The 14044-nt window shown below is 43.3% G+C and overlaps 1 protein-coding gene across 4 annotated transcripts in view; it reads right to left on the reverse strand.

Moving 5' to 3' along the window:
- Positions 1-14044, reverse strand: part of SLC43A3 (solute carrier family 43 member 3) — a 115480-nt gene that overhangs the window by 17163 nt on the left and 84273 nt on the right. For all 4 annotated transcript variants that reach the window (XM_033920305.1, XM_033920304.1, XM_033920306.1 and 1 more), the window contains exon 7: positions 8299-8438. In XM_033920305.1, coding sequence (XP_033776196.1) covers positions 8299-8438 — 140 coding nt within the window. The remainder of the gene's footprint in view (positions 1-8298; positions 8439-14044) is intronic.

A 14044-nucleotide genomic window follows, 5' to 3' on the forward strand; every position in this document is an offset into this window, starting at 1 on the left:
GCTCTGGAATGTTGCTACTCTTTGGGTTTCTGCCAGGTACTTGGGGCCTGGGTTGGCCACTGTTGGAAACAGGAGACTGGGCTTGATGGACCTTCAGTCTGTCCCAGTATGGCAAGTCTTATGTTCTTACATATAGGGCACTCAAGCTATTGTGACATCACTGATGAGGTTGGCTCTTAGGCATTGGCGGAATGATGCATTATGACATCACAATCTCAGCTCTGGAATGTTGCTACTGTTTGGGTTTCTGCCAGGTACTTGGGACCTAGGTTGACCGCTGCTAGAAACAGGATATTGGGCTAGATTGACCACTGGTTTGACCCAGTATGGCTATTTTTATGTTCTTAATTTACCACCAACTATCCTTGGGTGCAGTTATGGAATATCCTAGAAACGAGAGTTGCATGTGACTTGTTTATGTTGCCCTAATTAGTTATACCCCTAAATCTGCCTATATATACTAGACGAGTGGAAGACAGAGGGTAGTGGTAAATGGAATTCAATTGGAGGAAATGGATGCTACCAGTTGGGTACCACAGGGATCGGTCCTTGGCCCAGTTCTTTTTAACATCTTTGTGACTTGATATTGAGGAAGGGTGGTTGAGTAAAATTTTTTTTCTTTGCAGATGATACAAAACCATGTAATAGGGTAGACGGTGGTGTAGATGATGTAGCTAGCATGAGGAAGGATCTAACTAAGCTAGAAGAATGGTACAGAAATTGGCAACTAAGAGTTAAATGCTACAAAAGGCAGGGTCATGCACTTGTGCTACAGAAACCTGAAGAAGTCGTACCATTTAGGAAGAGAACTACTTCTGTGCTTGAAAGAGTGAGGTTTGGGGATGATTATTTCTGATATTTTAAGGTGGCCAAACAGTTGGAAAGGGTGATAGCCAAAGCCAGAAGGATAAAAGAATGGGAAAAGAATGGCCAGCAGGCAAAAGGCACAGGGGAAAAAATGGCCAGCAGGAAAAAGGAGATGACAGTACTCTGATGAGGCCCCATTTAGAGTACTGTGTAGAGTTCTGGAGATAAATGCAGATTGGGAAGAATAGTCCAAATCTCAGTTACCAGATGCTAGGGTCCACCTTAGGGGTTAGCGCCCAAGAAAAGGATCTGGGTGTCATTGTAGACAATACGATGAAACCTTCCACCCAATGCGTAGCGGCAGCCAAAAAAGCAAACAAGATGCTAGGAATTATTAAAAAAGGGTTGGTTAACGACTATGAATGTTATAATGCCTTTGTACTGCTCCATGGTGCAACCTCACCTGGAGTATTGCATTCAATTCTGGTCTCCTCATCTCAAGAAAGATAAAGCGGCTGCTACCACCATAACCTTGGTGAAAGTAATTTTAAATATCACATTTTGCAAATATTTTCAGAATAGTCACTCTAGCTTTGCTTCCATCTTTTTTAGTTAAATTTATACATATGTATTTATGACAGAAGGTCTTTGGAGTTCTTTGCGTTTCCAGTTCCAACGTCACATAAAGTTGCAGCCCGCCAAGGATAGCAGTGACATTCACGCGGCCCTCTATGTATAAACGTTGCTCACCCCTGCCTCCGCATATTTTGGAGAGAATACCAAATACAGAATATGACTTTGCCCCCTTCCCTCACAGACAAATTCTCCATCCCTCTAAATGAGTCTATAGACAGCCAACGCTGATAAGCAAAAGCCCAAGTTTGGCTATAGATAGAATCATCTGGAAAGAGGCTGAAATCGCCTATGACTAAGAGGATGAAAATAAAACTTCATTCAGTGGCAGTCTCAGTACCCCTATCCTGAGAAAGCCCAGGTGGGCAACAAACAGGTGGCCAATGACTCATGAACGCAGAGGAGTGGGTCTGCATGATGATTTTCCTCTGTCACCCTCTTCCCTACCCCAGAACTACTTTCTACTTAACATTTTCTATCAGGTAACAGAACAGCTCCCAAGCTTTGGTATCTGGTTTGATTTTTCTAGCCTTTCTTTTCTTGTTCTCCGTCTCCTTTTTTGGGGGTTTTCTATATCTCTTTGAAGCTCTTTTTCTTTCCTACTTTAGCTCTCCCTTTCCCTCACTTCCTTCCTTTAGCAGAAGGGGGAGAGAGGTGGTGGTGCCCCTGCCAAGGTGGTGCCAGGGGCAATCTGCCCCCTGCCCCCCCATACTATGCCAGTAAATACGCCAGACAACCAAGTGGTATAGAGTGACCCCCATGCAGCAGAATGCTTCACCCCATGGACGTTCAGTTATGGTAATGGTTCACAACCTAATATTTGAAATGCACCCAGCCACAATAAATACGCAAGAGACAGATTTGATTGCAATGGAGGCAGTGCCTGCAAACCTCTTTCATAATAAAACCCTGGATTGGAGAAGAGCGGATGTGGTCCCTCTTCACAAAAGTGGAGACAGAAAAGAGGCAGGAAACTATAGGCCGGTAAGCCTCACTTCAGTGGTTGGAAAGGTATTGGAAGCGTTGCTCAAGGAAAGAATAGTGAATTACCTGGAGTTCAATGAGTTACAAGATCGGAGGCAATATGGCTTCACCAAAAGAAAACCGTGCCAAACGAATCTGATTGATATCTTTGACCGGGTGACCGAAGAATTGGATAGTGGACATACACTGGATATAGTTTACTTGGATTTCAGTAAGGCCTTTGACAAGGCCCCTCATAGGAGGCTCATAAATAAACTCAGCGGGCTCAAGTTAGGACATAAAGTGATGAACTGGATTGGGAACTGGTTGACTGACAGATGGCAGAGGATGGTGGTAAATGGAGTTTACTTAAGAGGATAGAAATTTAAATAGTGGAGGGCCTCAGAGACTGGTACTATTCAGCATATTTGCGAGCAACATTGCTGAAGGGATAGAAGGAAAAGGTTGCCATTTTGCAATGACGTCAAGATTTGCAACAGATAGACTCTCTGGTGGATAAGGAAAATATGTGAAGGGATCTAGAAAAATTAGAATGGTCTAATGCTTGGCAGCTAAGATTTAATTTTAAAAAGTACAAAGTGATGCACCTGGGGTGCAGAAATCCAAGACAGCAATATGTGCTAGGGGGTGAGAGACCGCACAGATCAGGAGAGAGACCTTAGGGTGATAGTGTCTGAAGATCTCGAGGCGGTGGAACAATGTGACAATGTTGGTGAAGCCCCACTTGGCGCAGTGTCCAGTTGGTAGAGAATGACACGGTGACAAAATTCATCACCGTTCTCATCCCCGCAGATAACCGCGGGAAACCATCTTCATGTCATTCTTTAAGGAGAGAGGGAAGAATCAGAGTATAATTTGGCACAACCACTGACCCGCAAGCTTTGCTTTGAAGAATGCTGGTGTAGAAGGACTGAGGTTGAAACAGACACTACAGAATGACAGTCTCTGGTATCCAGAGCAGATATTGTGATGTCATAATGCCTCATTCCACCAGTGCCTAAGAGCCATTCACATCAGTGATGTCACAATGGCTTCATTATCCTTGGCTCACATAAGAATCAGAGTATGAATGGCCACAACCACTGACCCGCAAGCTTTGCTTTGAAGAATGCTGGGGTAGAAGGACTGAGGTTGAAACAGACACTAGAAAATGACATGGGATTATTTCCCGCGGTTATCCACGGGGACGGGAACAGTGATGAATTTTGTCACCGTGTCATTCTCTAGGCTGTATCTCTAAAAGGATACTTAAATAGATAAAAGATCTGAGGCCAATGCAGGACAGACTTGAATGGTCTGTCCTGCGAATAGTAAGAGACAAAGAAGAGTGGCCAAATCCAGCATGGGGGAACAGAGGCCATTGCCGAAGAGACTTATAAGGACTATGTCCCACATGTGGCGAGAGACAGGTGAAGGTTAGACAGCTCCAGTGGGTTGACCATTTTATTTTCACATACTGTAAGGGGGGGGGGGGGTAGGGACTGAGCAGCCTAGGAGGGAGGAAAAGTCATCTTGATTGATACATGATGTATTCAACTTATCATCCCCATCATGTTTGGCTGCCTATACGGTTGACATGGTAATGGCTTCACAACCAACATTTAAACATGGGTGACAAGGGCCTACACAGAGTCATAGGCAGGGCTATGGTCGCCTTGTTGGGCAGACTGGATAGACCACAATGGTCTTTTTCTGTTGTCATCTACTGTGTTTATGCATATTCATTAGGCTTGATATTCAAAATGAGAAGAGCCCCTAAATTTAGGAACCTAAAAATCTGATGCCTATAAATGTCTCCTATTTTCAGCCAAACTTAGGAACTTAAGTTTCAGCTGAAAACCCACCTACATTTAGGAGCTTAAAAGTTAAGCTTAAAAATTTAAGCCCGACATTCATTTGCTTAGATTTAGGAGCGAGTGTTGAAAATCGGTACTAAGTTCCTAATCATTTTGTTCCATTCTAAATCCATCCCTGTTGCCTCCTACATTTTAGGCTCCTAATATTAAGTTTGGTATAATTCTGAGCGTAAATTTAGGCACTCAGTTCTAATAAATTTTCAGGGAGACCAAATTAGGCGTATAACTCTTTTGAATATTGTCTTCACTATGGATATCTTACATTTTAGAGTGCCTGGGTGTGTCACGTGGCCTGGGTTGATTGCCCTTGAGCTAAAGGAAGAGTGATGCTATATATCTATAGGGGACACTAACACGGTGTCTTCAAGGTGAGTTTGTGAATGTTGAAACTTGTATTAGTCTCAGTCTCATCGTTAAACTTGTGGCAGGCTGGGCTGTTTGGGGCTGAAGCAAATCAAATTCTGGCAAAATAAGAGTCCGCTTCTTTACCCGACATAAATTCCCCACAATAATCTACTGCATGTATCCTTACATGCTGCAAACCTCAGAGGGGCACAAAACGCAAGTACCATGCATAAGGGGGTTAATTCTCCACAAGTATAAGGTGATGCATGTTGGTAACAAAAATCTTGTACACGAATACAGGATGTCTGGTGCAGTACTCGGAGACACAACCCCAGGAAAAAGACTTGGGAGTACTGGTCGACAAGTTGATGAAGCCGTCCGCGCGATGCGCGGCAGCGGCGAAAAGGGCAAACAGAATGCTTTGAATGATTAAGAAGGGGATCACTAACAGATCGGAGAAGGCTATAATGCCGCTGTACCGGGCCATGGAACGCCTTCACCTGGAATACTGCGTCCAGCACTGGTCGCCATACTTGAAGAAGGACACAGTACTACTCGAAAGGGTCCAGAGAAAAGCGATGAAAATGGTTAAGGGACTGGAGGAGTTGCCGTACAATGAGAGGCTAGAAAAACTGGGCCACTTCTCCCTTGAAAAGAGGAGACTGAGAGGGGACATGATCAAAACATTCAAGGTACTGAAGGGAATAGACTTAGTAGATAAAGACAGATTGTTCACCCTCTCCAAGGTAGGGAGAACGAGAGGGCACTTTCTAAAGTTGAAAGGGGATAGATTCCGTACAAACGTAAGGAAGTTCTTCTTCACCCAGAGAGTGGTAGGAAACTGGAACGCTCTTCTGGAGTCTGTCATAGGGGAAAACACCCTCCAGGGACTCAAGACAAAGTAGATAAAGACAGGTTGTTCACCCTCTCCAAGGTAGGGAGAATGAGAGGGCACTTTCTAAAGTTGAAAGGGGATAGATTCTGTACAAACGTAAGGAAGTTCTTCTTCACCCAGAGAGTGGTGGAAAACTGGAACGCTCTTCCGGAGTCTGTCATAGGGGAAAACACCCTCCATGGATTCAAGACAAAGTTAGACAAGTTCCTGCGGAACTAGAACATAGAAACATAGAAAGTGACAGCAGAAAAGGGCCAAGGCCCATCGAGTCTGCCCACTCCAATGACCCACCCCCCTAGTTAATTGCTCTCTGATGACCTTTTCCCTCGAAGAGATCCGACATGAGCATCCCAAATGACCTTAAAAATTTGCACACTGCAGGTAGGGCCGGTCTCGGTTAGGGCGCTGGTCTTTGACCTGGGGGCTGCCGTGGGAGCGGACTGCTGGGCGCGATGGACCACTGGTCTGATCCAGCAGCGGCAGTTCTTATGTTCTTATGTAAGTCGCCTAAAGTTAGGTACTAAGCACAAAGGGCCCGATTCTATAAACGGCGCCTAAACCATAGGCATCTTGGAAGGTGGTGCTTAGCGCATGGTAACCTAAAGTCAGGCGCCATTTATAGAATCGCGCCTAGCAGTGCCTAAAATGAACTTAGGTGCATCCTATTCACGCCAAGGTTTCCTTGGCCTAAAACCGACGCCTAAGTCCAAAACAGGCACCTGCACACAAGACACGCCCACAATCCACCCTCTAACCACGCCTACTTTCTGGCGAGCACCTTGGACTAGGCGCCTGCCTGAATGTAGTAAGCGCTTACCGAATTAGGCGCCTACCACCCAATTAATTTTAATTTAAGCCAATTATGAGGTACTAATTGCACGTTATCGACACCAATTAAGCTTTATAAATAATTAAGCTAGGCGCGCCGGGTCTAGGTGCCTAACTTTAGGCCTCTTTTATAGAATCTGCCAGAAATTCTATACTGGCAATTACACGCATAATTGCTGCCACAGAATACAAGTGTAAGTCCGCAGTTACGCGCCAACACTTAGGCGTGGCCGTTTACATGTCAATGGCTGGTGTAATTTAAAAAGCTTTCTTTTTAAAGACGCCTTTAATCTATAAATTATGTTCAAAAAATTTTACATTTTCACCTTTCCCTTCCTAATGTTTTTTCCCCATTTATGGTACCCTAAAAATATTGAATTGTAGTTCTGCCCTTTTTTTTTTTACCTAGTGTCTCGGTTGGTCTGTATGTCTGTTGGTCTTAACGGTGTCAGGTCAAAAGCTCGCCGGGACAAAGGCGCGCGCAGACAACTGAACGCAGAGACGTACGCCGAAGAAAATGACTGTTTTAAAGGGCTCCGATGGGATCGCGCCTCGTCGTGGGGGCATTGTGGGGGGTTGTAACCCCCCACATTTTACTGAAAACTTCACTTTTTCCCTAAAAATCAGGGGAACAGTTAAGTTTCCAATATAATGAGGGAGGTTACAACCCCCCAAACCCCCCACAACGCCGCCGCGATCTGTATTAAGTAAACTGGGGGGGGGGGTTCCCCAACAAAACTCCCCATCGGAGCCCCTAAAAACACTCTTTTTCTTCGGCTCGTGCTTCCGTCTTGCGATCAGTTGTCGGCGCGCGCCTTTGTCTTCGGCGGTTTTGTCTATGAACCGGTCTTAACTATTGTTTTAAAAATTTTTAAGCATTATGTTAAAATAAATGGGGTTTTTTTTTTCTATGTTGTAACTCGCTTAGTAAAAATTAAATTAAGCGACTCATCAAATTAAAATAAAACTTGAAACTTGTTAAAGTTACACATATAACTACTGGCATTCTACAAACCTCAGTGCGTAAGAGCTGAGCACATGCTCCATATCCACAGCCCCCTGGCAGTTCCCATGCAAATACCAATACCAAGAATACCAAGTGAAGGCGTAACTGTATATTAATACTAATTAGCACCAATTAACTACAATCATAATAATGCTGAATATGTCAATTAAACTATACGCATAACTGCAGGCATTTTTAAATGTGTGACAAAGGGGGACGGTGTCTGTGTGCAAAGGGGGAATTTTCTGGCGTTTTTACTAAAAGGACTTAGGGGATGACGGTATCACAGTGTGGTGAAAATCTCCCTGTCTAGAGAATGACACAGGGACAAATTTGTTCCCGTCCCCGCAGGAACTCAATTTCCCCATCCCGTCCCCCTGAGTTTCGTCACTGTCCCTGCCCCATTTCTGGAAGCTTTGCCTTAACTGCACAAGCCTCGAACACTTATGATATTAAAGTGTTTGAGGCTTGTGCAGATGAGGACGGAGCTTAGGCATTGGTGGAATGAGGCATTATGACATCACAATCTAAGCTCTCGAATGTTGCTACTTATGATGTTAAAGTGTTTGAGGCTTGTGCAGATGAGGACGGAGCTTAGGCATTGGTGGAATGAGGCATTATGACATCACAAGCTGAGCTCTAGAATGTTGCTACTTATGATGTTAAAGTGTTTGAGGCTTGTGCAGATGAGGACGGAGCTTAGGCATTGGTGGAATGAGGCATTATGACATCACAAGCTGAGCTCTAGAATGTTGCTACTTATGATGTTAAAGTGTTTGAGTCTTGTGCAGATGAGGATGGAGCTTGCAGGAATGGGGCAGGGACAGGAAAAGAACTCTACGGGACAGGAAAATGAGTTCCCACGGAGGCAGGGAAAAATGTGTTCCCATGTCATTCTCTATCCCCATCACCACACAGGGCATGAGACACAAATGGATGTTTACCCATAGCTGTACTCCTCAGGCACCGGGTAGGGGATGTGAGTGCGCGGCATCAGGAAGAAGGTCCGGAGGAGATGCCCCACGCTGCAGGCGGAGATAAACAGGAACACGGATTTCAAGGAGATTCCAGACTCATGCAGCAACTGCCCAGGGAGAGAGAAGCAGAGGAAAGATAAAGGGGCATGAGAGAGAGAAGACGGGGAACAAAGAAAAGGAGAGCGAGACAGAGCAACCAAGGGAAAGAACGAAAAAGGGAAAAAGGCGACCAGGAGCGGCAGAGACTGAAAGAAGAGGCCTGAACAAGATTAAAAACTGCACAAGGAATGCAAAAACTGAGAATACAGTGAGAGAAAACAGAAGAGGCAGGGGATGGCAGATTGCCACACCCAGCTACTTCTGCTATCATTCCTCCATGTTCCCTACCCTCTTCCTCTTAAATTATTTGGCAAAATTATTAGACCCTTATAAGCCAACCCATAACCCATATTTGCTCATCAATTGACCTTACCTTCGGTTCATTTACCCCCTCCATTACTAACACATAGCGTGGGTTTTCGCGCCGGCAGCAGCGGTAACTGCTCTGACGCTCATAGGAATTCTCTGAGTATTGGATCAGTTACCGCCTGCTGCCGTTAGTAAAGGACATTTTAGGTCAGCATCAACTCTCGGAAGTCTACTTTCTTTGTTTCTGCTCCCACTTTATGGAATTCTCTTCCAAACGAGATACGCTGTGAACTTTCTTATCCAAGATTTAGGTTCTCTTTTGAAGACCTATCTTTTTGGTTCAACTTTTCCTTCGCTTACATAGATTAGGGTGGAGACTGATCTGAGGTAACTATTTGACCGTTTCATTTTTAAAATTTTTAAAAAACTTTTATTTATTTATTTATTTAAGTTTTTTTATTGATTTTTTCACATATCAACAAGTGTTATAAATTTTCCATACATTTATGTTAACAATACACTTGATATCTCTATAATGTATTTTATATAAACCATATTTTATATTATTTTTCTTATGAATTTATATAATATATATATTGTAATGATTTTATCAATTATTATTTAATTATGAACCCTTTTCTCTCCCTTTATCACATTAATTTCTCATAGGACTATCATTCATTCATTATGATATATTTTTTATAATGTATAATAAAGAGAATAAATTATTTACCCCTTCCCTCCCTCCCTTCTTTAACCATTATCTTATTATGGGAAAAAATTAAAATCAAAACTTTTATTTTGTTTTAGAATGGCGTTCCTTTCTTTTATATATTTTTGTAAACCCCGCTGAAGTATAGTCTATACATACGAATAAACATACAGGGCACAAACCACAGGGCTGGTCCACCAATGACCTCAGCCAGGATACAAAATGTCTAGTGCTCTGTCCTCCCTGACCCTTTTACTGCCTTGCCTCTGATACTGCTCACACCGCACATTTCCTGCTGTTCCTTACCTGTGGGGAGAAACCCCCAACTGCTGAGGCCTGGTATAGAGAATGACAGGGGGACAAATTTTTCCCCCGTCCCTGCAGGAACTCAAGTTCCCTGCCCCGTCCCCGCGAGCTTTGTCACTGCTCCATTCCCGTCAGCTCGGCCTTAACCGCACAAGCCTCGAACACTTATGATTTTAAAATGTTTAAGGTTTGTGCAGATGAGGACGGAGCTTGGAGGAATGGGGCAGGGACAGGAAAAGAACTCATCGGGACGGGAAAATGTGTTCCTGCGGGGACGGAGAAAAATTTGTCCCTGTATCATTCCCTAGTCTGGTAGTCTCTCTCTCTCTTATCCTCTCCCCATTACATTATAATTCATACATAGAAACATAGAATATGACAGCAGAAAAGGGCCTTTGGCCCAACAAGTCTGCCCACTCAAATAACCCTCCCCCCTAAGTTCTTCTTTGAAGTGAACTCACATGTTGATCCCATTTGTTCTTAAAGTCAGTCACGTTATTGGCCTCAACTACCTGAAGTGGAAGATCATTCCAACGGTCAACCACCCTTTCAGTGAAGAAGTACTTCCTAGTGTCACTACGGAATTTCCCGCCCCTGATTTTTAACGGCTGCCCTCTTGTCGCCGTAGGGCCTGTAAGGAAGAAGATGTCTTCTTCCACGTCAATATGGCCAGTACAGTGCCATAGGGTGTTGGCAGCCTTTATGCAGTCCTTGAGGGTGATCAGGATTCTGTTTCCTGGTTTTACCATCAAAACCCAAACTCGTCTGCTGTGATCTGTCAACAGTAAGAATGGCAAAGCGAAAGAACGGCAAAGCGAAGCCACAAGAACATGACTGCAACGGGAGTAGTGTGCAAAATCTGAAACCGATGAACCAATAAAAGTAATTATATAAACTTTAACATAAAAATAATATACAATATAGGCCGGATATTGCAAGGTACTTATCTGTATAGTAAGAGCCATTACACAAAAAAGAGCCCTATTGTTTTATGTGTTGTTAGCAGTCAATTACTGCTTATTAGCTAATTGAGTTGTACACACATCTCAGGATCAGGCCCCAATGTGTGCGACATATGGAATTGGAGGGATAATGTCCATAAATGCAAAAAAATTCTACCTAAGCTCTATTCTATAAACATGAGCATCTTAAATAGAGTATATGCGTCCAACACTGGTCGCCGTACATGAAAAAAGGACATAATACTACTCAAAAGGGTCCAGAGAAGAGCGACTAAAATGGTCAAGGGACTGGAGGAGTTGCCGTACAATGAGAGGCTAGAAAAACTGGGCCTCTTCTCCTTTGAAAAGAGGAGACTGAGAGGGGACATGATCGAAACATTCAAGATATTGAAGGGAATTGACTTAGTAGGGGGAACGAGAGGGCACTCTCTAAAGTTAAAAGGGGATAGATTCCGTATAAACGTAAGGAAGTTCTTTACCCAGAGAGTGGTAAAAAACTGGAATGCTCTTCCGGTGGCTGTTATGGGGGATTCAAGACAAAGTTAGACAAGTTCCTGCTGAACCAGAACGTACGCAGGTAAGGCTAGACTCAAGGATGGCACTGGACTTTGACCAAGGGCCGCCGCGTGAGCGGACTGCTGAGCACAATGGACCACTGGTCTGACCCAGCAGTGGCAAATCTTATGTTCTTATAGGAATTATCAGGAAAGGAATGGAAAACAGGTTGGGCAGACTGGATGGACCATTCGGGTCTTTATCTGCCGTCATCTACTATGTTACTATGTTACTATAAGAATATCAGAATGCCCTTGTATCACTCAAATACTGTGTGCAGTTCTGGTCGCTGTATCTCAAAAAAGATATAGCAGAATTAGAAATAGTACAGAGAAAGACAATAAAAATGATAAAAGGGATGGGATGACTTTCCTATGAGGAAAGGCTAAAACAGCTAGGGCTCTTCAGTCTGGAGAAGAGATGGCTCAGGGGCAATATATTAGAGGTCTATAAAATACTGAGTGGTGTGGAAAGGGTAGATGTGAAATGCTTGTACACTCGTTCCAAAAATACTAGGACTAGGGGACATACAGTGAAGCTAAGTAGTAGATTTAAAACAAACCGGAGAAAATATTTTTTCACTCAATGTGTAATTAAACTCTGGAATTCATTGCTGGAGAATGTGATGATAGCAGTTAGCTTAACAGGGTTTAAAAAAGGTTTGGATAATTTCCTAAAACATAATCCTTAAGTCATTATTAAGATAGACTTCGGGAAATCCACTGCTTACTCCTAGGATAAGCAACATAAAATCTGTTTTACTTCTTGGGATCTTGCCAGGTACTTGTAATCTGGGTTGGCCACTGCTGGAAACAGGATTCTAGGCTTGATTACCTTCTAATCTAATCTAGGATTTGTGGATCACTCTATGCCTATAAAGGTTCAAGGCAATTTACAATTATACTCGTACAAGAGCCCATACCAACATGGGGATCTTACAGAAGAGCTGTGGTGTCCCCCAGTATTTAACTCTTAGAGGTTAAATTCCCACTGCAGCTCCTTGTAAGTCACCTAAACATTCATTGTTTCGGGAACAAAAACATAGATTGAGACCTCACTAGGGACAGCAGAAAGTGCACCACAGATAGGCCCCTTTATCCTTTACCAATCCAAAATGCAGTCACCTTGTGGCTGCTCTCTGTTCAACATTTTTTCATGTTTCTTTTGCAAAGGTTTTCTCGCCCTTTTGTTTGCCCTATAAATAGTAACCATGGCAAAGTGTGTGTGTGTTTGCAAAAAAGGATTTCACTGACTGGAGTGGCTAGGCCCTGAAGCCCATAGAAATATGGAGAGGCTTCTCAGCACTATGAAAACTTTTAAGGCCTAACCTGATGTGGCTCGTTCCACCAAAATGACACACAGGGACCAGGAAGGAACAATCTAAATTAAAAATAAATCCAGATAGCTATGAATGGAGCTGGCAAATCTGTGACATACGCGGGGCGAGCTGTCTGCTCAGTCATTAAATTTAGCTCTGCCAATAGTCAGTAAAAAGACACCACACCATGCCACAGTGATGAAAGGTGGAGGGAAGAACGTTTCCGTCTGCATAAACAAGTTATTTCTAATGTGATTTAGCAACATGCTGAAAAGATTGCTCGCTCCATTTTGGCGCAGTTTACGGACATATTCTCTCCTGTGTGTCTCCGTACCGCTGCACTCTGAACCCTGAAGCACTGTGACGCAGCCCAGCACAGTCAAACATACAAAGCCCTCACTTCTCATTCACAAAGATGCACTGAAACGGTGACAGTGACACTATCCTTCATACACACTTGCGCACACACTATAACAGTGGTCTCAAACCTGCGGCCTGGGGGGCCACATGCGGCCCGCCAGGTACTATTTTGAGGCCTTCGGTATGTTTATCATAATCACAAAAGTAAAATAAAACCGTTTCTTGATCGTATGTCTCTTTAGCTATAAATTACAATATTATTAAGACTTAACCAAAAGGAAAGATTTATAAACTATAAAGAGTTTTACCTCATGCAAAATTGTCATTTCTTTAATAAGACTTTAACTAATTTTTCTGAGGCCCTCCAAGTACCTACAAATCCAAAATGTGGCCCTGGAAAGGGTTTGAGTTGGAGACCACTGCACTATAATCTTGTTCACCAACTTACTCTCTTTATGAGAAGACGGTTAGAATTGTCACTGACCCAGAAGCATCTTCACCGTTATATAATGATGCCGGAGAGAGAACTCCGATACCAGTATGCTGTTTACTGTCTTGTTTGCTATCTCTGACTAACTGTGGATATTAATACATAATATCCAAGGTCTTTATCTTATTGTGAATGTACTCGTGTCTCGTTATGGACTCATAGGGAGGACGGGCTAGGAAACCAAGTATAATAAAATTCATACACCCTTGCGCGCACACTAACATAAAGACAGCATCTCACACACATCCATAATAATACAGGGACAAACTAGCAACCCTCATACATACTGTATATGGATACGCAAGGGATAAATATATGCAAAGGTGACTTAACTACAGACTCAAGGCATAGACAGAGTTAGGGGCTGCTGGCCACCACTGTACCCTCTAAGCCAGCGGTCTCAAACTCAATCCCTTTGCAGGGCCACATTTTGGATTTGAAGGTACTTGGAGGGCCGCAGAAAAAAAAGAGTTAATGTCTTATTAAAGAGTTTGAGACCACTGAGTTAAGGGGAACAGTTAATCAGCAGGCTGGGTTGGAGGGCAGAGGGGAGAACAGGACAATCAAGCCATTGTGACATCACTGATGAGGTTGGCTCTTAT

The sequence above is a fragment of the Geotrypetes seraphini genome, chromosome 14 (assembly GCF_902459505.1).
Source record: "Geotrypetes seraphini chromosome 14, aGeoSer1.1, whole genome shotgun sequence".
Classification (NCBI taxonomy): domain Eukaryota; kingdom Metazoa; phylum Chordata; class Amphibia; order Gymnophiona; family Dermophiidae; genus Geotrypetes; species Geotrypetes seraphini.